This window comes from Scyliorhinus torazame, chromosome 3 (genome assembly GCF_047496885.1).
Source record: "Scyliorhinus torazame isolate Kashiwa2021f chromosome 3, sScyTor2.1, whole genome shotgun sequence".
Lineage (NCBI taxonomy): Eukaryota > Metazoa > Chordata > Chondrichthyes > Carcharhiniformes > Scyliorhinidae > Scyliorhinus > Scyliorhinus torazame.
The window spans coordinates 175,542,969-175,570,758 of NC_092709.1; the positions used below are offsets into that span (position 1 = coordinate 175,542,969).

The 27,790-nt window shown below is 47.9% G+C and overlaps 1 protein-coding gene across 2 annotated transcripts in view; it reads left to right on the forward strand.

Annotated features, from left to right (window-relative positions):
* The window catches only part of pcdh7b (protocadherin 7b), a 612,544-nt gene that overhangs the window by 274,562 nt on the left and 310,192 nt on the right, over positions 1–27,790 (forward strand). For both annotated transcript variants that reach the window (XM_072496538.1, XM_072496541.1), the window contains exon 2: positions 18,315–18,531. In XM_072496538.1, the coding sequence (XP_072352639.1) occupies positions 18,315–18,531 (217 nt within the window). The remainder of the gene's footprint in view (positions 1–18,314; positions 18,532–27,790) is intronic.

Genomic DNA, 27,790 nt, shown 5'->3' on the forward strand with positions numbered 1-27,790 from the left:
ATCAAGAATAAGGGTGGGGCCAACAAATCCAGTGAACTCTGGATATCGAGGGATATGCAGCTTTGGATAAGGAGAAAAAGGGAGGCTTATGGCAGATGTTGAGGGCTCAAAACATAAGCCCTCTAGGCAAATAAACAAATCCAATCTAATCCAATCCAAGGCATATAGAATGTGCAAAAGGGAACTTAGAAAGGAAATTATGAGAGAAAACAGGAGACATGAAAGGATATTGGCAGGTAAAATAAAGGAAAATCCTAAATTATTTTACAAGTGCATTAAGGGTAAAAGGATAACCAGGGAAAGAGTAGGGCCCATTAAGGACCACAGTGGTAATTTGTATGTGGAGCCGGATGATGTAGGTAGGGTTCTAAATTAATACTTTGTGTCGGTGTTCAGTCGAGAGAAGGAGGATTTAGGTATAGAAATCAGGGCTGTGATAACATTTTTAAAATTAGCACAGACAGATAGGAGGTTCTGAGTGGTCTGTCACATTTACAAGTAGACAAGTCTCCAGGGCCAGATGAAATGTACCCCAGCCTTTTGAGTGCGGCAAGGGAAGAAATAACAGGGGTGCTGGCAATAACTTTTAATTTTTCTCTGGCCACAGGAGAGGTGCCGGAGAAGTGGAGGAAAGCCAATGTGGCACCATTATTCAAGAAGGAAGGAAGGGATAAACTCGGAAACTACAGGCAAGTCAGCCTAACTTCAGTGGTGGGGAAACTATTGGAAACAATTCTGAGATATCAAATTAATCTGCATTTGGAGAGGCAGGGATTAATTAAGTACAGACATTGTGGTTTTGTTAAGGGTAGGTCATGTCTGACCAACTTGATTGAATTTTTTGAAGTTGTGATCAAGTGTGTAGATGAGGCAATGCATTTGACGTAGTCTACTTGGACTTCAGTAAGGCTTTTGATAAAGTCCACATGGGAGCCTGATAGCAAAGCAAAAAGCCCATGGGATACAAGGAATTATTTTGGAAAATTGGATCCAGGATGCCTGGGTGGCACTACCAGGGTGCCAGGCAGATAGTGTCAGGGTGTTCTGGTGCCAGGTTGCCGTGCCAGGGATCGGGTCTGGGATGCCTTGCCCTTAAGAGGTAGGGTTAGGGGGTAGGGGGGGGGGCTCGAGGACGAGGTCCCCATAAGAGGCAGGTTGGGTGCAGCGTGGGTATCTCGAGGCCACGGTGAGCTGGCTGAGGGGGGGTCGAAAGACCGGGCGACATTCCAAAATGGCGCACCGACCCGCGAATACTCTTCGTGCACTGGCGAGCTGAACATGTTAGTGCAGGAAATGATTCAAGTGCGGCCTTGATGGACCATTCCCCGCCGAGGCAAAAAAACCCGGCAAAGTGACATTAAATAGTGAAGTACATTACCAAGAAACACCCCTAAACGTGTCCAAAACATGACTGTTTTAGTTCCATTGAATCGTGCCCATTGTCTCTCTGCATTTTTCCTACCAACATAAATTAATTTCTGCATAGGAGCAGGAGTAGGCCATTAAATCCATCGAGCCTGCCCCACCATTCAATCCGATCATGGCTGATCATCCACTGAAATGCCGTTTTCCCCACAATATCCCCGTATCCCTTTTTGTAATAGGTATTTAGAAATCGTTCAATCTCTAGTTTAAATATGCTCAGTGACTGAGCTTCCACAGCCCTGCAGGATAGAGGATTCTAAAGATTCACAACTGTCTGTGTAAAAAAAGTTCTCCTCATCTCGGTCCTAAGTGGTTTCCCCCTTATTTTGAAATTGGGCCCCCGGTTCTAAACTACTCAACCAAGGGAAACTTTGTATCTGCATTTGCCCTGTCTATCCCTTTAAGTATTTTATAGGTTTCAATGGGCTGAGCCATTCAACTGTTTGCAATAAGTAATATACAGACTGGAGCCAACCAACCTTGGCTTACAAAACTCAAAACAGTGTCTGACATTAAACGTGATTCCACAATGAGACACCATTTGCTAAATAATCCGCAATGTGCTGAGAATTACACTGACAACCAATTTCAGATTGTCAGTCCGGCTCACAGTGTGGTAATTTGCATGAACTGGAAGCTACTTATATTAATATCCAGGGCCCTGTTCTGTGCAGACTGAAGGAATATGTACACACATTGTGCCTGTTACAGCTAAACAACATAAGTGACAGCCATTTGCTGATTCATTCCCCAGGGCAATGCCTTTACCAATCAGAGTCAAACTGCCTGGTTTAAATTTTAACAATGCTTGACACTTTCCGGACATTCATCATCAACTGGTGCATTCTCCGTGGTAACGCCTATACCAATCAGGGTCTACTTGCCAACCAATCTGCATTCACTTCTCATACAGTATAAATAGTTGTTTTCCCCTTCCACTGGTGTGCTTGCAAAATCTCCTGATGAGTGTGAGATGGAAAGCTCCGACATGTCTCTTTTCTCAGCAATACTCAAGTTCTTTGCTGCCAAACATCTATTTACCTCTCCCCGACTGTCCATTCATTGTTATAGTCCTCTTCCAACCACCTCTCACAGTAAACCACTCCCTTCCATCAATTAAGATCAATGGCAAGATCCTGGAAAATATCTTACCACTTTCTGTAGCTTGGGAGCCACCTCTTGAAGAAAGCAGATGTGGATGACAAAATTCATCATCATTTCCAGTGTGCCCGTTGCGCATTTAGCCATGTGAGGAAAATAATATGAGGACCAGAAGCTCAAATCCGAGACTAAGGTCTTGATTTACCAGGCAGCAGTTATCCCCATGCTCCTATATGCTTCAGAGACTTGGAAGACCAATAGAAGTTACCTCAAAGTGCCACCAGCAGTGCCTTCGCAAGATCCTCCAAATCTAGTGGCAAGAAATGTGGTCCAATAACAGCATCCTTCCTCTCCCAAGCCAATTTGCCCAGCATGAAGACACTAATCACTCAACCAGCTCCGCTCGATAGGACATGTCATTCATGTACCTGACATCAGATTCCGAAGTAACTGCTCTCCTTGGAAATATGTTGGGGCAGGGGGACAGCAGAAATACTTAGGAATTTACTCAAGTCATCCCTGTAAAGGTCACATATAGCAATGATTCATGGGAGAATCTGGCTTGTACCCACCAAATGCAGAAGGTTCATTCGTAAAGGCTCCAAACATATTGCAGACTTAATTGGGAATGTGCAGTCGCTAAGTTGAAGCATTGGAGGGAAGGAAAACCTCCAAATAATCCAACCCTTCAAGCACCACCTGTCCTGCATGTAGCAGAGTTTGCATATCGTGCATAAGACCGAACCATTTCAGACCCCAGCAAAACAGAGTAGCAAATGATCCTTGATCCTGCGGGACCACCTAAGAAGAAGACAGTACTGAAATTATTTTTGAATATTATCTTTTGCCTTTGGCCATGTCTTCCTTTAATAGTTGTTTCTTAGCACCACTGATCACCCTTTTAACTTGCCTGAAAATGTTGTTTCATTCATTCCAATAAATTCCTTCCCCTTTCTCCCTGTATCGTTTAGAGCATTAAATACAAATCTATTCCTATACTGCAGATTAAGTGTTGATGAGATAAGTAATCTGTTGTATTAAAAGTTTAACACTTGTACATAAAAACATTTAAAAATAGGTATTTTCAGATCGTGTGGCAGATTTTACATGTATGAATGTCTGGGAGGGAGTGTTTTATGCTTGTAATTTAGCCTGGTTGTTCTGCATCCATTTAAAATAATGAACAGAAAGTCAGGTTGGATTTCTTATGGATATATGAGCCATCATACCTGATTTTCCTCTATACGCTCCATCCACATGATAATTTATGGCCAAATGCAAAACAGCAAAAGTGCCAATATGTATAAAATGCTTGAAATTCGCTGACATGCCTTAGTGTGGGACCTGAAGTCCATGCCTGTTATGGCACCACGTAATGTCCTCATTCCAATCGATCATTCTCTCTCCAAATTAATTTTGTGTATTTATTATTGTACAAAGTTCAAGTGTCAGGCACCTTCTTCTACTGCCACATTTCATACATTTTGGGGCTGAATTGCTCTCCAGGGTTCTCCTACTCGTTTGTCAGTGGAAGAGCTGCTGAAACCTAGAAATAAATTGCACAAATGTTTCCGTGGTTCTTCTATTCTAACAAACAATAATTCTGTAATTGTTGGCTTGTTGCACTTATTGTACAGAGTTACTGTCAATCCAGAAGGTTACAGTCAAAAATGCAAATAGCCTTTCATGATTTGAGTCGGCAATCTTTATGATCGAAATTTATTAAAATTTAGCCTTACAAATAATGTTTCATGAGACTATATTGGATTCTTTGACCAAATCAACAGAGGGGCAGATTTGTACTTGCGCATTTTTCGGGGCAGTATGCTAATATTACATTTAAGGAGGCAGAGGAACAAGGACTGCTGAACAATATTATTAAATTACAAAATTTGTTCATAACTCAGTTATTGAACTATGTCCGATAATTTAATCATGCTGTGCTTTAGGCTCTGGACTCGTTGCATTGAGCAGTAAAGTAAAATTCACTGCTTGGCTGTGTTTGAAACATGTACGAATGTTCATGGAAGGCAAAGATTCAATTTGTCATACATGCAGGAATAGAAATTGCAGGAATGGAAGGAGGGCATCAACTATAATGCTTATCTGTACCAACACGTAAGACTTGCCATAGAGTGACAATTATTCCACAGGAATAATTTAAAGTTGCACTCAGTATTGATCACGAAGCTGCAGAAAAATACTGTTTGAACATAGTTAATTTTATGTCAACATAATCAAATGGGCAGCACGGTAGCCTTGTGGATAGCACAATTGCTTCACAGCTCCAGGGTCCCAGGTTCGATTCCGGCTTGGGTTTCTGTCTGTGCGGAGTCTGAACATCCTCCCCGTGTGTGCGTGGGTTTCCTCCGGGTGCTCCGGTTTCCTCCCACAGTCCAAAGATGTGCAGGTTAGGTGGATTGGCCATGATAAATTGCCCTTAGTGTCCAAAATTGCCCTTAGTGTTGGGTGGGGTTCCTGGGTTATGGGGATAGGGTGGAGGTGTTGACCTTGGGTAGGGTGCTCTTTCCAAGAGCCGGTGCAGACTCGGTGGGCCGAATGGCCTCCTTCTGCATTGTAAATTCTATGATAATCTATGAAATCCCACCGATTATGTTTGGTTATGAAAAGGAGGAAAATGGCAGTAACTGAGATCATAAAATAAAAAGCATGTATTTGTTAAATTAATTCCCTCAAAATCCAAAAAAAAATTCATTCACTTGTGAATAATGAAGAAATCTGTGCATCAGTCAGATCCACTCTCCCAACAATGACAGCAGTAGACCACATGGTTGTTGTTTAAAAAGGAATAGTAATAAAAAAAATATAAACTGGGGTATAAGTTGGGTATTATTCTGGGCAGATAATAGAGACAAAAAAAACAATTTTGCCTGGTTAAAGGTGACCTGATGATTTTCAGCCATCTAGAAGAATTCCCAACAGCCTGCATTAAGCCCAATGCTTATGCTGATCAGGGTCTAAAAGCTATGTGAGGCCCCTCTGACTGAACCCTGAACAGAGGCAATAGTGGACCTGCTCAGTTCAGGGTTTGCTGATGTGTTAGCAGCCCAGCAAGTGACTGCGATTAAAAGGAGAAGCAAAAATGTCAATGAAGAGGAGCAGGAGTCCTCCACTTGACTCCACGGCACTCTGATCTTGATCTTTCCTCAGCCACCTGCTGCTGTTTACCACCCCTCCAATATCACCTGTGTCTGCTGGTGATGAGGCTAACAGTCCACAATTCAATCCTTCTGAAAACTGGGTAGCATGTGAAGGTGTGACATGTGCTTGAAACCTGGAATATCTAAATGAAGCCAGAGTTTTGTTTTTTTTAATTTGTTCATGGTTTATGGACGTCACTGGCTGGGCTAGCATTTGTTGCCCATCCCTAATTGCCCATGAGGAGGTAGTTAAGAGTCAACCATGTTACTGTGGATCTGGAGTCACGTGTAGGCCAGACCAGATAAGGAAGGCAACTTTCCTTCCTAAAGGACATTATTGGACCAGCCCAGGACCTCTTGGTTTGGTCTTGCGCATCCACAACATTTTCAAGACGATAATTAAAATAATGGAGTGTGAAAATTGCATTGAGACCATAATTTTGTATGCAAGAGAAAATCAATCTTTCAGATGTGGGTGGTACGGTGACACAGTAGTTAGCACTGCAGCCTCATAGTGCCAGGGAACTGGGTTCAATTCCGACCTTGGGTGACTGTCTAGAGTTTGTACGTTCTCTCCGTGTCTGCGTAGGTTTGCTCTGGGTGCTCCTGTTTCCTCCCACAGTCCAAAGATGTGCAGGTTAGGTGGATTGGCCATTATAAATTGCTCCTTAGTGTCCAAAGATGTACAGGTTATGTGGGGTTACGGCGATAGGTTGGGGGGGGGGGGGATTGGGCCTGGGTAGGGTGCTCTTTCAGAGGGTCGGTGCAGACTCAATGGGCTGAATGTCACTTAAATTCTATGATTCAATGATGCAGATTATAAAATAATTATATTCAGTGCTCTGGTTTTCTTCTAATTTTCAGTTATAAACAGACCCCATAGAACATGTTTATAGATTTAGAGAGCCTTGGACATTGCAACCAATTAAAACATCTGAAAAAAAATTTCCTTCCTATACAATATTCTTAACTTTTCTTTTTTCCTTGCCACAAACCTTATTTTAGTATCACAAGATTGCACACAACAGTGTAAACTACCCAAAGCAACTACAATATGAGAATATTTTATATATCAATACATTGCAAATTGTAACGCAGCACTCTGCATTTAGAATGTACGAAAATGCATGCCTTTGTGCGACAAGGCAACTTTAAAATTAAGATTTGAATTATTTTTGAATTTATATACAAAATAATTCATTTTAATGTGAATGTTTTATGATGTTAGCTCCTCAGACTGTAGAGTAATTGCTTACTCGTACAAAATACTTCTGTTCTTATCTGTCATCGTTTTTTTCAACTGAGTTCCAAATTATTGTTATGTGATACTGCAATTACTTTCCTTTTACTGACTTGGACAGAACTATTTTCAATTAATGAAATATTATTGCTGATGAAGGGTTAATAATCAGGAGCCATTACTAATCCATGTCATAATCCATTAGTAACAGGATAATCAATGACATGAGGCCAAGTGTGTTAATGTAATTTTTCTGATGAAATTAAGGGATATGATATTAAATTTAAAATATGGTTATGTTTTCAATGCTTCACTAGAAGTATTTAATGGGTTGGGTATTGCAGTAGGTATAACCGTGAGGCTATCAGACTCACAGTTATTATCGAGCAGTTAGATAGCAACGTCCGGCATCTTCACATGGAGATAAATGGAGAAATCAGAAATTTGCTGGCTGGGTTACCCAGTTCCTCCTGAAGCTTAAGTATAACAAGATATTGTGCCAAGAGATTTGGCGTTGAAATTGTCTCAGAATGTGAAGTTGAGGTGCTTATGTGATAGATACTCAATAAACATGCCAGAAAAAAGTTAGAGTTAGTCCATTCCAGGGTAAGTACACTTTTTTTACACCGTCATAAGTTTATGAATTATTGCCAAAATGACATATATGGCACTAAAAAATAATTTTGTAAATGCGGAGTCTCATTCTTCTGTTGCTAACTTCTGGTTGGTTCTTAACTTGGCTCTATTTAATCACGTTTGCTCAAGAGTCGCCAGGTATTTTTCGACACCGCCACAATGTTCAGAACCGAATACTGATCAATGACTCAATACACCAGTTAGTAAGTTCAAAAGCAATGCTAATTTATTTACACACAGTCAAATCTACTCATGCATAAACTCTACAAACTAAACTACCACTATTACTAAGGCCTATACTTAGGTTCGGGCGCCCACTCAGTCAGAGGAACAATGGCCGTTGCTCGGTTCTGAGGCTGCTGGGTTGAGCTGTTTACAGGGTAGCAACTAGGAGCGTCTATCTCGTAGCGTGCGTTGACTTGGAACTTACTTGGTCTGCTGTAGCTGCTAGGCTGGTCTCTCTCTTCGCTGAGAGCCAAAGCCAAAGGAGGAGGATTCTCCCTTGGGGAATACCTTTTATACTCAAAAGGGCTTCACGCTCTTTTGGGCGGGCCTTGAACTTGGCCTCAACTAATTGGGTCTTTCCCAGTCATCGGTATCGATTTTCCTCCAATAGAGGGGTGGTTCCCTGATTGCTGGGCGTGTCCTGGTGACTGTTAGTCTGCTTTGTCTTAGCTTCTTCTGGCGCCGGGGAGTCTGCCTTAACATTGTATATCTAAATGTTTCCCTTTTGTCCCCGGAGATGGCTCATTAGTATGTAAATCATTTGGTAGTTTCTGTCCTGTCTGAGCATTTAAGGTGCTAAACAACAGACAGAGCTTGCACCTACTTGTTTCTTAGCATTGTCCAATTTTCCCTGCAGTCTTTGCAAGTGTCCATTTTGTAATCGGGACGTGGCCATCCCAGATGGCTACACTTCCAGATTTTAATTATTGTTGGAGATTTTAATATGACAGATATAGTTTATTTTAATAAACACTGGGTTGTGGGTTAGGTTACAAGTATGGCCGGAACCATGTTGTATGTAGGTCATCAGCCGTGCGCATGCGCGGCCCTGGACTCGGCCATTATCCGGCCGATTTCGGCGTGGTCTGTGGTTGTTCCATGCAGCGCCATTGCTAGCCCCACACCGGTACTGGAATTGATGGGGGATTTTCTCCGATTTGCTGGTCGTGAAACACCATGGCAGGGATTCTCCCTTCCGGGGGTGCCGGAGAGTACGGCAGCCAGCGGCGTGGCGGGATTTGCACTGCCCCCGGGGTTTCTCCGACCCGGCGGGGGGTTCAGAGAATCCTGCCCCATGGGCCCCATCCAGCGTCAACACTTAGCTGAAAAAATGGAGAATTTTGCCCCTCATCTTTCTTTTTCTCTCCTTATTTCACTTTCTGTGTATCATTTGACATTGAATTTGTTATTTTATTCATTCCTGGTTCATTCTTCGATTTGGTTGGTGAAGAGACACTCGGCTGGATTTTTTGTCCACGCCCGCCGGAAGATCGCTCCGGATGGGACGTGGACCAGGTCAAGGTCAAGGTGGGAATTTCAGGTCGCCAGGCAGGCGAGGCTGAAGAATCCCGCCCACTGCTGTTTTTCCTGTTCACACTGGTCCTCAATCTCCTATAGAGGGCACGTGTTGCTCTATTAACTGCATGCTCAGTGCAAAAATTCATGGAAAGTCTGTGGACAAATATAAGTATAGTGTACTGTTTGTTCATCACTGACCGCAAAATCTGGTCCAGTTATCTTCCTAGGTATGCGTAACCTTTTATGTAAAGTATGCTAATAGCACTTTAATTATCATAGTTTAAAGATGCGTAGTACAGGGTGCTAGTTCGCCTTTTCATGAAATTTCACGGCATAATACAAGGACAAAGGATTGAACTTTAATCACAACTGTGGATAGCATTCACCATAGCTGAGAAAAATAATTGGTCAAGAATTCACAAATACTATTCTTGTGTTACTGTATCTCAGAAAATTATCCGTGCACATTCCACTCCAGGGGCGTCATTCTCCGACCCCCCAGAGGGTCGGAGAATGGCCGTTGGCCGCCGTGAATCCCGCCCCCGCCGGTTGCCGAAGTCTCTGAAGGGAGAAAAGTCGGCGGGGCGTTAATGGCGCCGCTGCCGCGGAGAATGTCACGGGTCTGCGCAAGGCAGCCGATTTTCGGCCTGCCGATATTCTCCCTTCCGGATGGGCCGAAGTCCCGTCGACGTGATGACCGTTCACGTCGACGTGAATCAAACCTCCTTTTCATCGGCGTGACCCGGTGCTCCAGGCTCACGCCGACCAGCGTGGAGGTGAGTGACGGCCTGGGGGGTTGGCTCTGGGCAGGCAATGGCGTGGCCGCAGTCTGATTGAGGAGAGGTGTGTCTCGGGTTGTGTGTGTGTGTGTGCGGCGGGGGGGGGGGGGGGGTGGTTAGAGTAGGCTGGGCTCCGGGGGAGTGCCGGGAGGGGGTCCGTGCCGGGGTGGAGGTTGGGGGGGGGGGGGTCGGTGCTGGGGTGGAGGTTGGGGGGGTCCGTGCCGTGCCGGGGTGGAGGTTGGGGGTTGGGGGGGGTCCGTGCTGGGGTGGAGGTTGGGGGGGGTCCGTGCCGGGGTGGAGGTTGGGGGGGGTCCGTGCTGGGGTGGAGGTTGGGGGGGGTCCGTGTCGTGCCGGGGTGGAGGTTGGGGGGGGTCCGTGTCGTGCCGGGGTGGAGGTTGGGGAGGGGTCCGTGCCGGGGTGGAGTTTGGGGGTTGGGGGGGGTCCGTGCTGGGGTGGAGGTTGGGGGGGGTCCGTGTCATGCCGGGGTGGGTTCCGTGCCGGGGTGGAGGTTGGGGGTTGGGGGGGGGGTCCGTGCTGGGGTAGAGGTTGGGGAGGGGTCGGTGCCGAGGAGGGGGATGGGAGGGCAAGTGAGTTGGTCCACCTGGCCAGGTGCCAGCCTCCAACAGTTGGACCCATGCGGTCCATGCCACCTGGCTGGGGGGAGGAGGGGATATGGGCAATGATGACATGTCGTCGTTCCCCTCCCCCCCACCAGGCCGTCATGTTTTCAGATCATCCTGTGATGTTGGCCGCCATGGTGGCAGCCGCTCATATCTATGTTGCCCTGGATGAGGAGGAGGAGCAGGAGCGTGCCAGAGAGGCGGCGCAGGCTGCCGCAGAGGGGTAGGCGGCAGCCGCCCAGGCTGGAGGGACACCTGACCGACAGGACGAGGAGGGGGAGGAGGACGTCGCGGCCCCACGGCAACGGAGGCACCCGAGGGCGCCCCGTGTATACCGGCCCCGGCAGTCATACCAGGACCTCACGGACCGGGAATGCAGGAGGAGACTCCGGATGAGCCGGGAAACCGTGGCACACATCTGCCACCTGCTGGCACACCTGTCACCGCGTGGCACTGGCGGGGGACACCCTCTCCCCGTGTCCGTCAAGGTTACGGTGGCCCTGAACTTTTATGCAACGGGGTCATTCCAGGCACCGAGTGGGGACCTGTCCGGCATATCGCAGACATCGGTGCACCGGTGCATCCGGGCAGTGACAGATGCCCTTTATGCCATGGCGCACCGCTACATCCGCTTCCCTGTGGACCGGGCCAGCCAAGATGCCCGGGCCGTGGGCTTCTCTGCCGTTGCCGGGTTCCCCATGGTCCAGGGCGCGATCGATGGGATGCACATCGCCGTGCGGCCACCTGCAGATAACAGGGCCAAGTTCACTAATAGGAAGGGGACCTATTCGATGAACGTACAGGTGGTCTGCGACCACCGCATGATGATCCTGCACATCTGCGCCCGTCACCCAGGCAGTGTACACGACTCATTCGTGTTGTCGCGGTCATCCATCCCCGGCATGTACGAGGGACGCCATCCCCGGCTGAGGGGCTGGTTGCTGGGCGACAGGGGCTACCCATTGCGATCGTGGCTGATGACGCCTATACGGAGGCCACGCAATGAGGCGGAGAACCGCTACAATGATGCCCATGTAGTGACAAGGGGAGTGATCGAGAGGTGCTTTGGTGTGCTGAAGATGCGTTTCAGGTGCCTGGACCTCTCTGGGGGCGCCCTCCAGTATCGGTCAGATAGGGTCGGCCGCATCGTTGTGGTGTGCTGCGTCCTGCACAACATAGCCCAGCAGAGGGGCGATGTGCCGCAGGCAGAGGAGGGCGGAGTGGAGGATCAGCAGGAAAAGGCCCAGTCCTCCCCAGATGAGGGGGATGGGGGCAATGGTCAGGGCAGACGGGGTAGACACAGGCGGGTGGCTGTCCACCGTTACCGGCTACCCCAGCGGGCACGGGACAGACTGATAGACGCCCGCTTCACTGACTAGATGGGCGTGGGAATCGGGTAGTATGGCCACAGACCGCACACCATGGCAACAGCCGACCACCCACACCCCCCACCCATCCACCCACCCAGCACCCTCACCCCCCTCCCCAACCCCACCCACCCCACCCGCATGCACACCACCCCCCCCCCCCTTTGCCGATCCACCTGCGGCACAACGGGCCGGGCTCACACAGTTGCGGGTGGACGCGTGTCTATCGCAGGCCATGGAGGATGATGACAACCCGCCCTGCGATGAGCTCCTGGCTCTACATCGTTGGACTATGTCTGACCCATGGCCACAGTACCACCATCCACCCGGACCATCCCTGCATGCGGCTGTGACACTGCAGCGCACGGTCCCGTCCTCTGCCCGGGGGATGTTGATGGCGGCCCAGGGGGAAGGGGGCAGACTCACCTGGGGCTGAGGAAAGACCACCCCTCACACACACACTTGCGCTCAACGTACATGACACCCCCGCACACTTTGGACAGAGCACAAAGGCAGCTTTGTTAGGTGTAACATTGACTTTAATCACCAAAGGAGTTCATGCACGTGCCCTAGCCCCTAAAACTCATCTGTGCCCTGCACCCATGCCAACTTACTCAGTGTCTAATTGTTTGGCCTTACGGGCCCTTTGACTACGTCTACGTGGTTCCCCAGACGGTACAGCAGAACTGGAGGTGGACTCCTGTGATTCCTGCCCTCTGACACTGGATCCCTTTGGCGGCCGTTTCCTGGGGCATCCTGGCCTAGATGGGCCAGGCTGCGGCCCGGGTGACTGGGATGGCGAGCTGCCAGCCTGTCCTGCCCGTTGCCCACCCGATGCACCTGGGACGGAAGGGGGGGAGTCCGAGGTGTCGCGGTGCACCGGGACCTCCCCTACAGAGGGAGCCGGGACGGACCACACCACCTCCTCCTCCCTCGGGGTGCCCGATGGCCCCCAGGCCTCTACATGGGTGGGGGATGCGAACGGACTGGCCATCCGACGCCCCCCCCGACATCTGGCGCTGCCAGTCCTGGAGGCCCGTGCTGGTATCGACAGGGGTCTGCAGGTTTGCAGCCATGGGGCCCAGGGTGTTGGCAAACCCTGTCTGTGACAGTGCGACGCCGGCTCGCACATGGCCACTGGCGCCGATGCCCTCAGCGATGGCCTGCAGAGACTGGGCCATGGCCTGCTGAGACTGGGCCATGGCCTGCAGAGACTGGGCTATGGCGTTGAGCGCCTCTGCCATCTGGCGCTGGCACTGGCTCATGGCCTCCTGTGAGAGGGCAGCCATTTCCTGGGCCACGGACGCCGCCTGCACGTAAGGCCCCAGGCCTCGCAAACCGTTCCCCATGTCTGACACCGTCGCACCCATTGCCTCCACCGCGGATGCCACCCGTGCGGTGTCAGCCTGGGTGGCACTCATGACCGGCAACACTCCCAGCTCCTGGACGCGGGTGGACTCCTCCACCTGCGACCGCAGCCGCCGCAAGCCGCCCGTCACCCTCTTCGCTCATCTCCGGGTCGGTGGTTGCATCGGATCTATGTGTGGGTGTGGTAACTGCAGGAACCCGGGATCCATCTGGGCGGCAGATGTTCGCTTGGGCTGGGCTGCCCTCCGACCGCCCGGTCCCTCTGCTGCTCCTACCTCCACCTGCTGTACCGGGACGGCTGTGTTGTGCGCACCAGTGAGTGTACCAGACTCCTCATCACTAAAGTGCCCAACCGTGGTGAGTGTTTATGCGATGGTGGAGGGTGTTGGTGACAGCAGTGGCGTTGTGTCATGCTCTTCGTCCCACTCTGAGTCCATGGCACTTTGGGGTGGGGGTTCGTCTCCACCCATCCACTCTGAGTCACTGTCTGGTATTTTGTCTTCCTGGGTAGTGCTGTCCCGGGTAGGGGTGTCCTGGGTAGTGCTGTCCCGGGTAGGGGTGTCCTGGGTAGTGGTGTCCTGGGTAGTGGTGTCCTGGGTAGTGGTGTCCTGGCTCGGATGTGACGGGGGCCTGTGGCTGCCCCCCTCGTCGCTGGGTGGTCGCTCCCGCACGTGGCGGGGGTGTCGTCTCCCTGTTGCTCCAGGCCTCTCCGTCTCCCGTGGTGTGCGAGGGGCATCCTGCGGGCGTCGCATGCTGGAGGGTCCGGGTCTCTCCGTCTCCCATGGTGTGCGAGGGGCATCCTGCGGGCGTCGCATGCTGGAGGGTCCGGGTCTCTCCGTCTCCCGTGGTCTCCGAGGGGCATCCTGCGGGTGTCGCATGCTGGAGGGTGCGAGTCTCTCCGTCTCCTGTGGTCTCCGAGGGGCATCCTGCGGGCTTCGCATGCTGGAGGGTGTGGGTCTCTCCGTCTCCTGTGGTCTCCGAGGGGCATCCTGCGGGCGTCGCATGCTGGAGGGTGCGGGTCTCTCCGTCTCCTGTGGTCTCCGAGGGGCATCCTGCGGGCGGTCTGCATCTGCGGGGATGGGTGCCTGGACGTTTGGTCCTGCGATACACAATGAAGCATGCATGGTTAGACATCAGGCAGTGATCAGGTGATACGGGGAGGGGGATATAGGGGAGGGGGGATATGGGGACGGGCTGTCGGTGGCTCACTCGCCAGTACGCCCCCGACCTCTGCATCAGCAACCTCCCGGTCCTCAGGTCCGCCAGCCAGTTCCAGGGCCCTTTCCTCGTGTACGGTCAGTGGCCTCTCATCAGCGGGCCCTCCTCCAGTCCTCACATGCTCCCTATTGTTGTGTGCGCGCTTCTCCTGTGGGGGGGGGGCAGGGGTAAAAGGCAACAGTGTTAGGCAGGTATATGAATGCACGCCATCGGTTGCGCGTGCATTGCAGAGGTTAAGGTTAGGGCTGGATTCACTTGGGGATATGGGGGATATGGGGGAGGGGCGATATGGGGGGGGGGATATGGGGAGGGGGGGATATGTGGGATATGGGGAGGGGGGATATGGGGAGGGGGATATGGGGGAAGGGGGATATGGGGGAGGGGGGATATGGGGAATATGGGGGAGGGGGGATATGGGGGAGGGGGGATATGGGGGATGGGGGAGGGGGGATATGGGGGATATAGGGGAGGGGGGATATGGGGGAGGGGGGATATTGGGAGGGGGGATATGGGGGAGGGGTGGATATGGGGAATATGGGGGAGGGGGGAATATGGGGGAGGGGGGATATGGGGAGGGGGAATATGGGGGATATGGGGGAGGGGGGATATGGGGGAGGGGGGATATGGGGGATGGGGGATATGGGGGATGGGGGAGGGGGGATATTGGGAGGGGGATATGGGGGAGGAGTGGATATGGGGAATATGGGGGAGGGGGGAATATGGGGGAGGGGGGATATGGGGAGGGGGGAATATGGGAATGGGGGATATGGGGGAGGGGGGATATGGGGGAGGGGGGCTATGGGGATATGGGGGAGGGGGGATATGGGGGAGGGGGATATGGGGGAGGGGGGGATATGGGGGATATGGGGGAGGGGGGATATGGGGGAGGGGGGATATGGGGGATATGGGGGAGCGGGGGATATGGGGGAGGCTCACCCTGCCTGCTCTGACGAGGTCGTTCACCTTCTTGTGGCACTGGGTGCCTGTCCGTGGTTTCAGGGCCACAGCGGTGACGGCCTCTGCCACTTCCCTCCACAGACGCCGGCTGTGGCGTGGGGCAACTCTGCGGCCGTGCCCGGGATACAGGGCGTCCCTCCTCTGCTCCACCGCGTCCAGGAGCGCCTCACATCGCGTGACTCGAACCTCGGGGCTGAGCGATGGCCAGCCATCCAGTCGGGTGTTGCGGTCGGGTGTTCCGGTCGGGTGGGGGGGTGCAGCGCGGCCTTATGAGCCGTCACGCCGTGCAGCGCGTATGACGCTGCACGGCGTGAACCACTGCGCAAGCGCGGATCCCGTTACGTCGCTGCTAGCCCATTTCGGGCCGGAGACAATCGACCCATTTTTCCGACGTGACGCAAGTCGGATTTGCGCCGTTTTTTGCGCCTGACAAATTTCACCTTGAGAGGTGCCCAAATGAAGGGAAATAATTCTTTTCAGGGATAGAAAATTGATTGCTACCTTGCCATCCTCAGCATCGGATTGTTCAAATTATATATTGAAGGAATAACTTTTGCGGACATTCTATACAACATCAATGGAACTATTTCATATGCATTTAAAGCTTGAAGTTACTAACAGTGAGAAAGAGACAGATGCTGAAAGTGTTGGTGTAACAGTCCTCTGTTACTATTTCATTCATCCATTTTATTTTTAAATTGAAGTTGAGGCTGAAATCGATGGTTGGGAAAAGCAAAGAGAGGTATACTCTGTAAGCTATTATGTGGCCCCTCACCTGGCAAGCTTTTTGATGTTGCCTTCCCAGTGAGAAAAGTATTTAATTTCTCTTTGTTCTGAATAGCACAATGTTCAAATAAATGGGTGAAAATGAAGGAATAATAAAGAAAAATTTGGAAGGAAAGAATCATAGAATTGACAGTGCAGAAGGAGGCCATTTGACCCATCGAGTCTGCATCGGCCCCCGGAAAGCACACCCCAGTTAAGCCCACCCCATCCCCGTAACCCTACCTAATCTTTTTGGACAGTAAGGATAATTTGCCATAGCCAATCCATCTAACCTACACATCTTTGGACTGCAAAGGAAGATGCAAGAAATGAAGAAAAGTATTTGCAGATAAAAGGATTAAAAATTAAATTATAAACATCCTGGAATTTTTACTATGATTTATTTCGACATCCATGGCAGTATGTTTCAATTATAATTCATGGAAAAAATCTTAAATGAGTTAATTGGATAATCCTGACTTATTTCATAATTGCAATAATATAAAAAAATAATCAGTTGTAATTCGGTTGTGTATAAATTTTGGTATTTGCAGATTCTGTGAAGAAAATAACTAATTGGAACATAGTCTGTAACCTAAAAATCTGCATGAAGGCACAATCACTATGTACTCTTTGTCCTGCCCAAAGCATGCACATATATAAATAGCTGTTCTGTGATATTCATAAATGTGATTTATTGTCTGGAAAAGTTGCTTTATGCAAGGATGTACCAGTATGTGCCAGCAAATAAATCCTACTGCAGTGCGGTTATTGGAAAACCAAGAAATGTAACTACTCTGTCCTTCAACTTCCAAGTACCCTGAACACAAAAGAGAATAGGAATCCCATTCCTTTATACGGCTCTGGATTAAATTCATTTAACAGCATAATTTGAATTAAATGCATGAATTTGTTTTCCAAAGTTCAACCTCTTAAATGTTTCCATCACTGAAATAGACAAACTCATTGATATAATTAGACTGCATTACCATGCAATGTTATTGTTACCCCTTGATCCAGGTGGATTTTAAGATTTTGTAATATCTGCAGAAAATTTGCTTCCAATTTGCCAATGCAATTGCTATTCATTAGCAATAATTTACTTGTCAGCAATCTGTGAAGATGTTAATTTAAAGTACTTTATGAACATTCAGTTCTTTGGAAAGGGGAAAATTACAATTTTATGAGTTTGCTTCAAATGGGTCATTTATTAGTGTGAGACATACATCCGATTCACATGACTGAGCATGATGGCACTGACAAAAATAGGAGTCATTGTCTTCAGTGGAAAACCTTTTGTTCAGGCTAGTACCACCTGATTGTTTTGATGGGAGAATAAAGCAAATCATTCTTCCTACTTTTGTTTACACATGATTTTAGTATATTTAGCACATTATTTGCATCATAAAATAGAACTTATTTTATTTGCAACCGTCAAAGAGACAGCAGTTTACATAGGTAGCACTGTATTAAGCAAAATAATGCAGAAAGCTTTTGCAATACAGGTGGCACTGTTGGTACAATTGTAAAACAGGCATATGTGACTGTTGGCAAAGTTGGCACAGATGGCACAACTGAGAACTTTAGAACAGATGGGAAAATTGGCTTGGTTGACATAGCAGGTCTGGCTAGGAAAATCTCCACAGATGGTATAATTGGCACGAGAAGGATCAGATGGTACACGCGACACCATTGGGCCACAAAAGTACCTCGTCTCCTCCAATTAATCTGGCCAGGACTCCAAGAAATAAAAGAAAATAATGGTTAAGAGAATTAAGTATGAAACAGCTAGTAATTCACCAGAGAAATCCCATGGCCATGAAATGTACTGTTGTGTTGTCTTCAAACTATACAGTCATTGAAGGGAGACTGCTAGAACAGGAATATAGCACCACGTTTGTGAAATAATCAAAATGAATTGTGTCAAATTATGTAAAGTCTACTCTGGCAATTGCTCTTGTCACTGAATAATTTTTATAGACGCAGTAGTTGCAAACAGTGATATTCATTACTGAACTAACAATTGAGCATTTTCATTCATTATTTCAGCAGGCCTCACTTTATTCGTTACGTCTCATTGAATGTTGTAGATTTGCATTGCGGATTTGATGGTGCTATTGCAGTTGTGACAATTATGATCATGTTTCTTCTAGCCTTTCCGTCGAGTGACTTTCTCTGTGGTGAGTCAGCCTCAGGATCCACACCAGGGGTCCCTACAGAGCTGTTATGACAGTGGCTTGGAGGAATCAGAAACACCTAGCAGCAAAAGTTCATCAGGACCAAGACTAGGTTCGCTCCCACTTCCAGAAGACAACTATGAGAGGACCACACCTGATGGCAGCGTTGGTGAGGCAGAACATATGGAAAATGGTAAGGTCATCAAGCTAACTACTTTTCTCCAAACCACAGTGTATTACTATTAATGCTTGAGACTAGTTTTCACAGATAACATAAACAATTAATGCAGAATTCAAAATATGGATATAGCATGAAACATTTTTAAAAGATGAATACAATTATATTTCTCCATGAGTATAATAAGATTATTGCTTTCTCGTCAAATCAACAATTGCAAGATGGTAAACTTCATTCATAATTCCACAGTATTAGATTGTATTGGTACATTTATTCAAAATACCCTTGATCAAGAGATTTATTATTATTCGCTCTTTCAGAATCATGCACAGATGCATCTAATACAGCTGTTGAACTGGAAACAGTCTAATTTCAGTTTTTTTTTCTCAATTTCAAATTTCCCCACCAATTTTCTCTCCCCTTTTTCTCCTGAAGGTGTTGACTCTCAAGTAAAAAATGTTTTGAAGGATTCTGATTATGCTCTCCTCCCTTGCTCATGTGATCATTATTCATGTGTGAGTCTGGACAGTGAGGGGTGATTATTGAACAGCTGATCAATAGAGCATGCTGGTCAGACAAATGTCATTAGACGTGTCCCATTTTCCATTACCATGCTGCTGGCAAACTATGGGCACCTTATCGTAGTTTGCTGAGACTGAGACGGCACAATATTGGACGGCCCGGAGACTGACCCACCAGGTCAGATGATAGGTCATAAGGTTAGTGGGGGAGTCAGTTGTGGAAAGGGTGTCTAGGGCAACGGCAGCTGATGTTATTCTTGTGGAGCCCAGAGAAACACTCTTGTTCGTTCTGGCTCCACAAGAATAATTTAAAAAATTGATGTGCATTTTCTGTACCACCTGGTAGAGCTAGGTGGAGTGTGAACGCTGCTTGCTCCCTCTGAGTTGTCCAACATTTAAATCTGGCCCTATGAACATCATGCAAACAGTATTTGCATATTAAAAGGGTCCCCCCCTGAAACAAGTGGAAGGACTTTAAAGATGGTGGTGACTGGAGTGAGATGGTAAACAAAGTGGTAAGTCATTTCCAATTAAAATTTACCCTGAATCTCGGTCGGCTATTTGACCACATTATCTGCCACAACCGAGGACCAATTTGTTCTCACCTGAAGTACACATGTGTACATAAGCCAGGATAATGTGTTAGCTTTGATCTATTGTTTTATCTGTCCCATCAATTGTGGTACTGCTTTATAACGTTCTCTTTATTTTTTATTGGATCAGTTGTGCTTTAAGATGAGTTGTCAAATAAATATTAAAAGATCATTCCCAACCAGAGGAAAATTAATCCCACAGAAACAATTGACCTGTTTTGGATGTCGCTAGACTAGGATTTCTGGGGAAGGTATGGCATATGCGCCATTAACATTGGAAGTCCTTTTTTCGGGTCTTCACAAGAAGTGATACTGGTAAAGTGAGTTCAAGTCATTATTTGGCCAACAGGATATTTCTTGCTATGTAAGAGACCTGATTTGAGTGATAATTTATGTCCATGTTTAAAAATATGTTGACTCGAAAGAAAGTTAAATCCGTCAGTATGTCAGGAGACAGACATCTATGCCGTTCATTAAAAAGGCAGGTTGCATCTGTCAGCAGTTATTGAAACTCTGTGGTCAGAGCTTGCATTAAGCTGTACATTAGGATTGATTACGTGAATTAAAAATGAGCAATTCTGCCTCTGCTCTTATCCTCCATTCAGATACATTTTTCATTATTATGGAAATATCAGGTACTTTATTTTAGTTGCGAAAATGTCAATTACTTTGGAGCAGGAAAATGTCCTTCCCCCTATTTTTCTGTGGGTCAGCTCTGTAAGCTGTGTATTATTCTGCTTAGGGAAAGAAAAGTTATTTTCTAAGCATAGAAAGCTTACATATCAATGCTATTTATAATCCTCTTCTGCCTCTTTACCCCAGTGGCCGCTGCAGCAGATGTTCCAGTCACCTTAGCCTGGATCTTAAGCTACATGATATTATACATACACTTAACTAATTCGTATCAAATTGTTTTGCCTGCTATTTTTACCAGAGGAGTTAACCCATTTAAAATGAAGCGGTGAGTGAAATGGCTGAACAACTCTTCCAAAATAGGGGACAACAGAGTTTAATATAGAAATCTTTTGTGCTTGCACTTCAAGTCATACAACATAATCTCTGCCATATGGTATCTCAGCTTTTGCCAAATGTTTTAATAGCATATTTTCTATTATTTTATCAAATAAACTGGCTCGCACTCCAGTTTGTTAGTCACGTTTGTTCAGTCTCAATCAGCCCAGTAAATTGAATGCATTGCAATAACTGTGAATTGCACCTCAGGGTAAGAAAAAAATGACTCTTAAAATCTCAATCTAATTTCCATCAAATAATATATAGAAAAAGGAGTGGGGTTCATTGAATACGTTGCATTGACCTTCATAATCTACTAATGACCAACTTAAGAAGAGGCTATAAAATTCAGAAACATTGGATTTTATGTATTTGTTAATCCCTACAGCTGTTATTCATACAGCCTGCAACAATCTTGCAGATGTCTATTTCAAATTTTCCAAGCTAGTTTACGGAATAGCATTTGTCCCTGTCAACAAAACTTAGAATAGGACAATGCTTTGAGTCCAGATACCTGAATGCAGTGGAACATTGCTCCTTATTTCGATGCTTTGTGACCAAGTATAGAAATTGATCTACATTTGGGGGGTAAACAAAGTTGCTAAAGTGACAATGTCGCTCTGATAGTCTGTCACCCATAGCAGAATTAGAAGTGCTGAAATTTGCACTTAAACCGACCCTTATAATTTACCAGCAATATCATTGAAGAGAGTAACAATGGGCTCAATTTTTGGGGCCACTATTTGAGCTTCCTACAGACAGGAATAGTGTGCGGAATAAGGAAATTCAGAACCTGCTGAGAAATACTGCCTAAATTATCTTATAAAGAAACAAATTGGAGAGGCTATTATATACAAGTAGCAAAAGAAAATGGTTAACTTACAAATTATAAATATCATCGATATTATCTGAAGATTGTACCTATTCTCCATGAATATCGACTGCTATTCTATGGACTCACCTGATGAAGGAGCTGTGCTCCAAAAGCTGGTGACTCCAAACAAACTTGTTAGACTTTAACCTGGTGTTGTAAGACTTCTTACTGTGTCCACCCCAGTCCAACGGCAGCATCTCCACATCATGGTAAGAAAAGACTTGCCACGTGATAGCCGGTGGCCCGGCCAAAATTCCATTGACTTTGGGAACACCCGGTGATGGGTAGGGTTGTTGTGGGGGAGGGGGGAGGGAAGAATCAATGCACTGGACAATGGTGGTTCAGGGAACAACAAAACATGTAGATTGTATTTTTTAAGACCTTCACTATCCTTTTATTATGCTCCTAAAAGGGATGAATGTCAAGGAACACACAGGCAATCAGTTAGCTCAAATGGTGCTCCACAAGAATGCGAGACAAATAACAATGAACTTTACTCTGAAAACAGACTCGGTCACAAACAGTGCGGAACACTGGCACTAAGAACATAAAAATAGGAGCAGTACCATACAGTCCCTCGAACCTGCTCCACCATTCTACAAGTTTGTGACTGATCTTCAACGTCGACTCTACATTCCAGCTGTATCCCTTGATTCACTTTGTCAACCTCAGTCTTCAGCACATTCTCATAGCTGATGACCTATAGTGCTCTAGGGTGGAAGAATTCCAAAATTTTACAGCCCTCTAATGAAGACACTTCCCATCGCATGCCTAAATGGCGAACCCCTTTTCCTGAACCCCCTAGATCTAGACCCTCCACCAAGGGGAAACAGCCTCTCAGCATCTATCCTGTGTTGCCATCTAAGAGATTTATGGGCGTGATTTAATGGAAATGAAACAGTGTCCTGCATTTTAGCGGGGTGTTTCACGGCGCTTGCAGCGCCAAGAAGGACCTGCTATTAAATGGGACTCCGCTTCAGATTTAGACACCAGTGAGGAACGCTCTATTGAGGTTGCAGTTAAGCTAATTTCCTGCACTAATGACCTCAACTCGCCAGTTCAGGAAGAGATTCGGGTGCCATTTTAAAATTGCAGCCTCTGGACCCCCGAACGCCCAACTTATCAGTTTGGGGGACCTCGAGCACCGCCCCCCGCACCCGACCTCATAGGGGCAGAGCACCTCAGGCCCGTTCCCCAGCATGGTAAAGATGGCACCTTGGTGCTGCCAGGGTGGCATTGCCTGGCTGGCAGTGGCACAGTGCCTGGATGGCATTGGGAATGTCAGTGTACAAACCTTTCCAGAGCCCAACCACCCAGGACCCTGATTACCTCAGAGACACCCCCCCCCCCACACCCGTGCCGGTACGCGTGGTCCATGTTTGTGATAAGCAGTGCTGAGCAGCGCCCACTCGGAGTCTCCGACGTGAGGCCGTTAGCTCCTGCGCCTTGTGTTACTCAGGCGGGAACATAGCTTAACTAGACACTTAAATATGCAAATCTGGATCCCACCATCGAGGTGGGATCCAGATCACAACGCCTCACAAGATTTGTAAGATCTCGCAAGGTGTAATGAACATCGTAAATCTCGCGAGAGGCCGCTCGTGAGATTTACCTGCCTTATGCTATCCCAAGTCGGGCGCGATGAGGCCGTTAGCACGCGCCCAAAACATTTTAACAACACTTCTCATCCTTCTAAACTTCAATGGTTCATTTTACTCGATCTCTCGGCATATATTAACCCTTTCATTCCAAGAACAACTTTGTGCTGGAAACTCAATATTAGGCGAGATTTATCGGTCTCTACGCGCCCGACTTGGTAATGCGATGAGGCCATTGAACCTTGTGAGAGGCCTCTCGCGAGATTCGCGACGCTCAAGATATCTCGCAAGATTCAATCAAACCTAACAAGCTGTCATGATCGGGATCTTGCCTATGCTGGGCGTGATCCAGGTATGCATATAGCTCATTTAATTATATCTGCGCCGGATCCTCCTGGGGCCCAGCACCTAACAGCCTTGCCTAGGAGACCTTGCCAGCGTGCTGTTTAGTACTAGTCTTTACAAACGAACACCAGGCGTCACTTCACTTGGGGGGATCTCCTGGGCTATTAGAGACCCCCCGGGTAGTCGGGCATTGGACAGGTGGTACCTTGGCACTTTCTCTGGTACCCGGGCAACTTGGCACAGCCACCTGGGAACCCTGGCAGTGCCATCCTTGCACTTCGAGGGTTCCCAGATGACACTGCCAGGCTGGTAGGGGCACTGCTGGGCTGGGAGCACCAAGATGCCTGGGGTCAGGTCGGTGTTCCTTGACTTTAAGAGGTGGGGTGAGGGGGGGCTCGAGGATCCTTGAAGCGACACATTGGGTGCAGTGGGGGGTCCAGAGGCCATGGTAGTGTTGCTAAGGAGAGTTATGTTAACAGTCAAGCCTATGGGCCAAGTGCTGGCAAGCGGGGTTAGGTGGGCAGCTCAGGGCCTTTCATGCGTTGGTGCAGACTCGATGGGCTGAAGGGCCTCTTCTGCACTGTAGTGTTCTGTGATTCTGATTAAAAGATCGAGGCTGCCTTTAAAAATGGCGCCCCGATCTGCGAGTCGTCTTCCTAGCACTTCCAGGAACAACTTTCTGCTGGAGACACAATATTAGGTGTGATTTACCGGCCTCTACGCGCCCGACTTGGTCATGCAATGAGGCCATTGAACCTTGTGAGAGGCCTCTCACGAGATTCGCAACACTCAAGACATCTCGCAAGATTCAATCAAACCTTACAAGCTGTTACGATCGGGATCTCGCCGATGCTGGGCATGATCCAGGTATGCATATTTCTCATTTAATTATGTCTGGGCCGGATCCTCCCAGGGCCCAGCACCTAACAACCTCGCCGAGGAGACCTACATGGAAGAGCCAGGAAATGATGTCATTGCGGCCTCGGCGGGGCTGCAGGCGCTGCTTTCCACAAATGTGAGTCAGGTGTAACAGCACCTGGGGGGGTGGATCTCCTAGGCCATTAGAGACCCCTGGGTGGTTGTGCATTGGGCATGGTGGTACCCTGGAACTCCCTCTGACACCTTGGCACTACCAGCCTGGCATTTTGGCAATGCCACACTGACAGGCGTCGAGAAACATCCCGTTAAACGCGCCCAAAATGGGACCCTGTTGTCCCATTGAGTCACGCCCATTATTTACAAAATTGAACATTTGTAATCAGCTTCAGACACAGTAAATCAAAAGCAAAATAATTTAATACAATTAGCATAAAGTCAACTGTGAACAATATTGTTAAAACATCACTGCTATTGCTTTATTACATCCTATTTCCATAACCATAAATTGCTTTGTTTAAGTATGATTAATTTGAGTATTCAAGCTGCGATACATTTTTTTGCAAAACTAACCCAATGATCTATTTGTTTCTTCAGCAGTTTATTTGCAGGTAATATTTAATTAAGTGCTAATTTTGATTAACCATTTAACATTGATAATAAAAAGCATGCTCTTAATCGTATTGAATGGCGGAGTGGGCTTGAGGGACTGAATTACCTACTCGTGACCCTAGTTCTTAGGTTCTGATCACCGCACTCAGGGCAGAAATGTTAGGTCTTGATGAGGACAGATTGGTGGTGAGCGAGTGGTGAAAATACAGGTGCTTGCTGGCGTTCTGGCTCTGGTTTCCCACGGCCATTCTCAGCATGGGTGAGTTTCACCAGGGCAGCGGGGGATGTCAGGAATGGGGGGGGGGGATAGAGGTTGGATGGCAGCCACCAGAGCCCACCAATCCATTAATAGGCTTAATTAAGTTGACTAAAGAATTCATTGAGAACTGCTTCTTTCGTGGACTTCATGATCAGAATCTGCCATCATAGTTTTCATGTTAATTTCTTGAACCAGTACAATGCCCTGCTCGGGAGCAGCGTACATCCAGGATGTCACCCTCAAACTTGAGTCGGGGGTAAAAATTTATTACGTGCTCCAGGGTTTGGCCAGGTTTTCTGAATTTGCAGTCAGGCGAGGCATTGAGGCCCCACCTATACATCAGGTGGCCACATTGACTATGTCCAGTCCGTATTCCATTGAGGATTGTCCACATGCTCCGGGGGAGATTGAACCCTGGTTATTGAGATGCTGGACGTAGACTATGGGCAGAATTCTCCCATCTGACACCAAACCCTATGGCGGTAGGGGGGGAACAAATGTTTCCCGCTGTGGAGCGGATAGGAAACCACGCCATTTCATCCGGCCCCGGCACACGCCATTTCATCCGGCCCCGGCATCATTAGTCATGTATCCAAGAGTTTTGCAGGCTTGATGGTGCTGTCATTCGTGGGTGGTATATTGAAAATGCACCCGATAGACTGACCTAACATTGAATAAAGAGGATGAACCTCCTGAAGGGAGAAGATGGACCTCCTCGAAGACAGTGAAGCTGGAAGATTCACCTCAGAGATGTTCACCCTCACCCACCGGTTCCACGGTCGCTGGCAGCCTCCGTCCCGTCAATGTGCAGTTGGTGTGCAGCCATCCAAAGCACATCCCGTATGCTTGTGCACAGTTCCCTGGGAGTTTCCATGACTCCTACATCCTCAGTCGCTCCCAGGTGCCTGTGATCTTCACAGGGCCAGGATGTCTGCAGGTTTGGTTGCTGGGGGAAAGAGCTCTCCCCTTAAACAGTGGCTCATGATTCCGTTGCGTCATCCTTGGACCCCGGTTGATGAAAGGTGCAATCCTGCTCATGCTACCACACGTTCCTTCATAGTGCAGTCCATCGAACTGCTGAAGATGCAATTCAGATGCTTGGAACGCTCAGTTGGCTCTCTGCAATTCACACCGGAGAGAGTTTGCCGCAGGATTGCAGTTTGTTTTGCCCTTCAAAATATGACTATGTAGAGAGGTGAGGCCATGCCAGAGGGTGAACTGAGTTCTGGAAGCCGAGGTGGATGCTGAGGGACAACATGAGTGCCATGATGTCATGGCGCAGGGGAGCTGGGGAAGTGCGTCTGTGATACACTCATAGCTGAAAGCTTTCAAGAGAAGTAACTCTTTAAGCCCGATCATCAGGAGACATCTCTCGCCTTCCAAGCCATTTCATGACTTCTGAAGGAATAGCTGAGTCATCTTTCCCCCAGCAACCACACCTGCAGACTTCCTGGCCCCTTGAAGATCACATTTTGAGAGGATGGGCCCTGCATTCACATTTGGGCCAAAAGTGCTTGCAACTCACTGGGATCAGATCTTATCTGTGGAAATTGCTGTTCTGGTAATGTGTCAACTTTAAGTCCAGCAAGGAAGGACAGTGATGTGAGTTGAAGCTGGACGTTTCCCATGCCATATAAAGATGCAAACACTGCCGCGAAGGAAATGCGGACCAGCATAGTGCCCTCACCATAAAGTGCATGTCTTGGTTTGGGACACTATCAGCTACGAAACCCAGATGTGCAGAAAGTCACATATCTGATGAGCCTTCATCAGCCATTGCTATTCCTTGAGGACTAATGATTGTGAACTCATCCATCTTGCGCCCTGAATAAAGAATTATGTACATCTCCCTGACAACACACTAGGGTCTGGTGCCAAGAGACACTTAGGGTGACATCACATGAATGTTAATCTTAAAAAGGAACACTTGCAGGATTGGGTGACATGATTGAGTTGAGATTTTACTAGGTTGTTGCAAGAGGCCAAGCTCTGCATCGTCACAGGGTGATCCTTGTCCTCGCTGGCGAGCGCTGCAACAGTCTCCTTGAACTTGCTGAAGCAGATGATCTCTGCCATCTCTCCCCTGGCTGGAATTGCTTGCTAGTTGTGCGCAAGTTTGGCCATTATGGGACAAAGAAAGAGATGTATGAGAGGGGGTGGAACATGCACTGTGTGAAATGCATGTCACCTGTGTTTGGTCCGCCCACCCAGAATGGACATGGATTGAGCAACGAGGCAGATGAGATGGTGGTGTTGAGAGAGTAATTGTTTTTTATAATTGTTTAAAAACATTTTTAAAAATTTTTTTAAAGAGTACCCAATTCATTTTTTCCAATTAAGGGGTAATTTAGCGTGGCAAATCCACCTACCTTGCACATTTTTGGGTTGTGGGGTGAAACCGACGCAAACACGGGGAGAATGTGCAAACTCCACACGGACAGTGACCTAGAGCCGGGATCGAACCTGGGACCTCGGTGCCGTGAGGCCGCAGTGCTAACCCACTGTGCCACCGTGCTGCCCTGAGAGAGTAATTGTTGATATGTATCCCCCATAACTAAATGTGTGAGATCCGTGGAGAGAGTAGC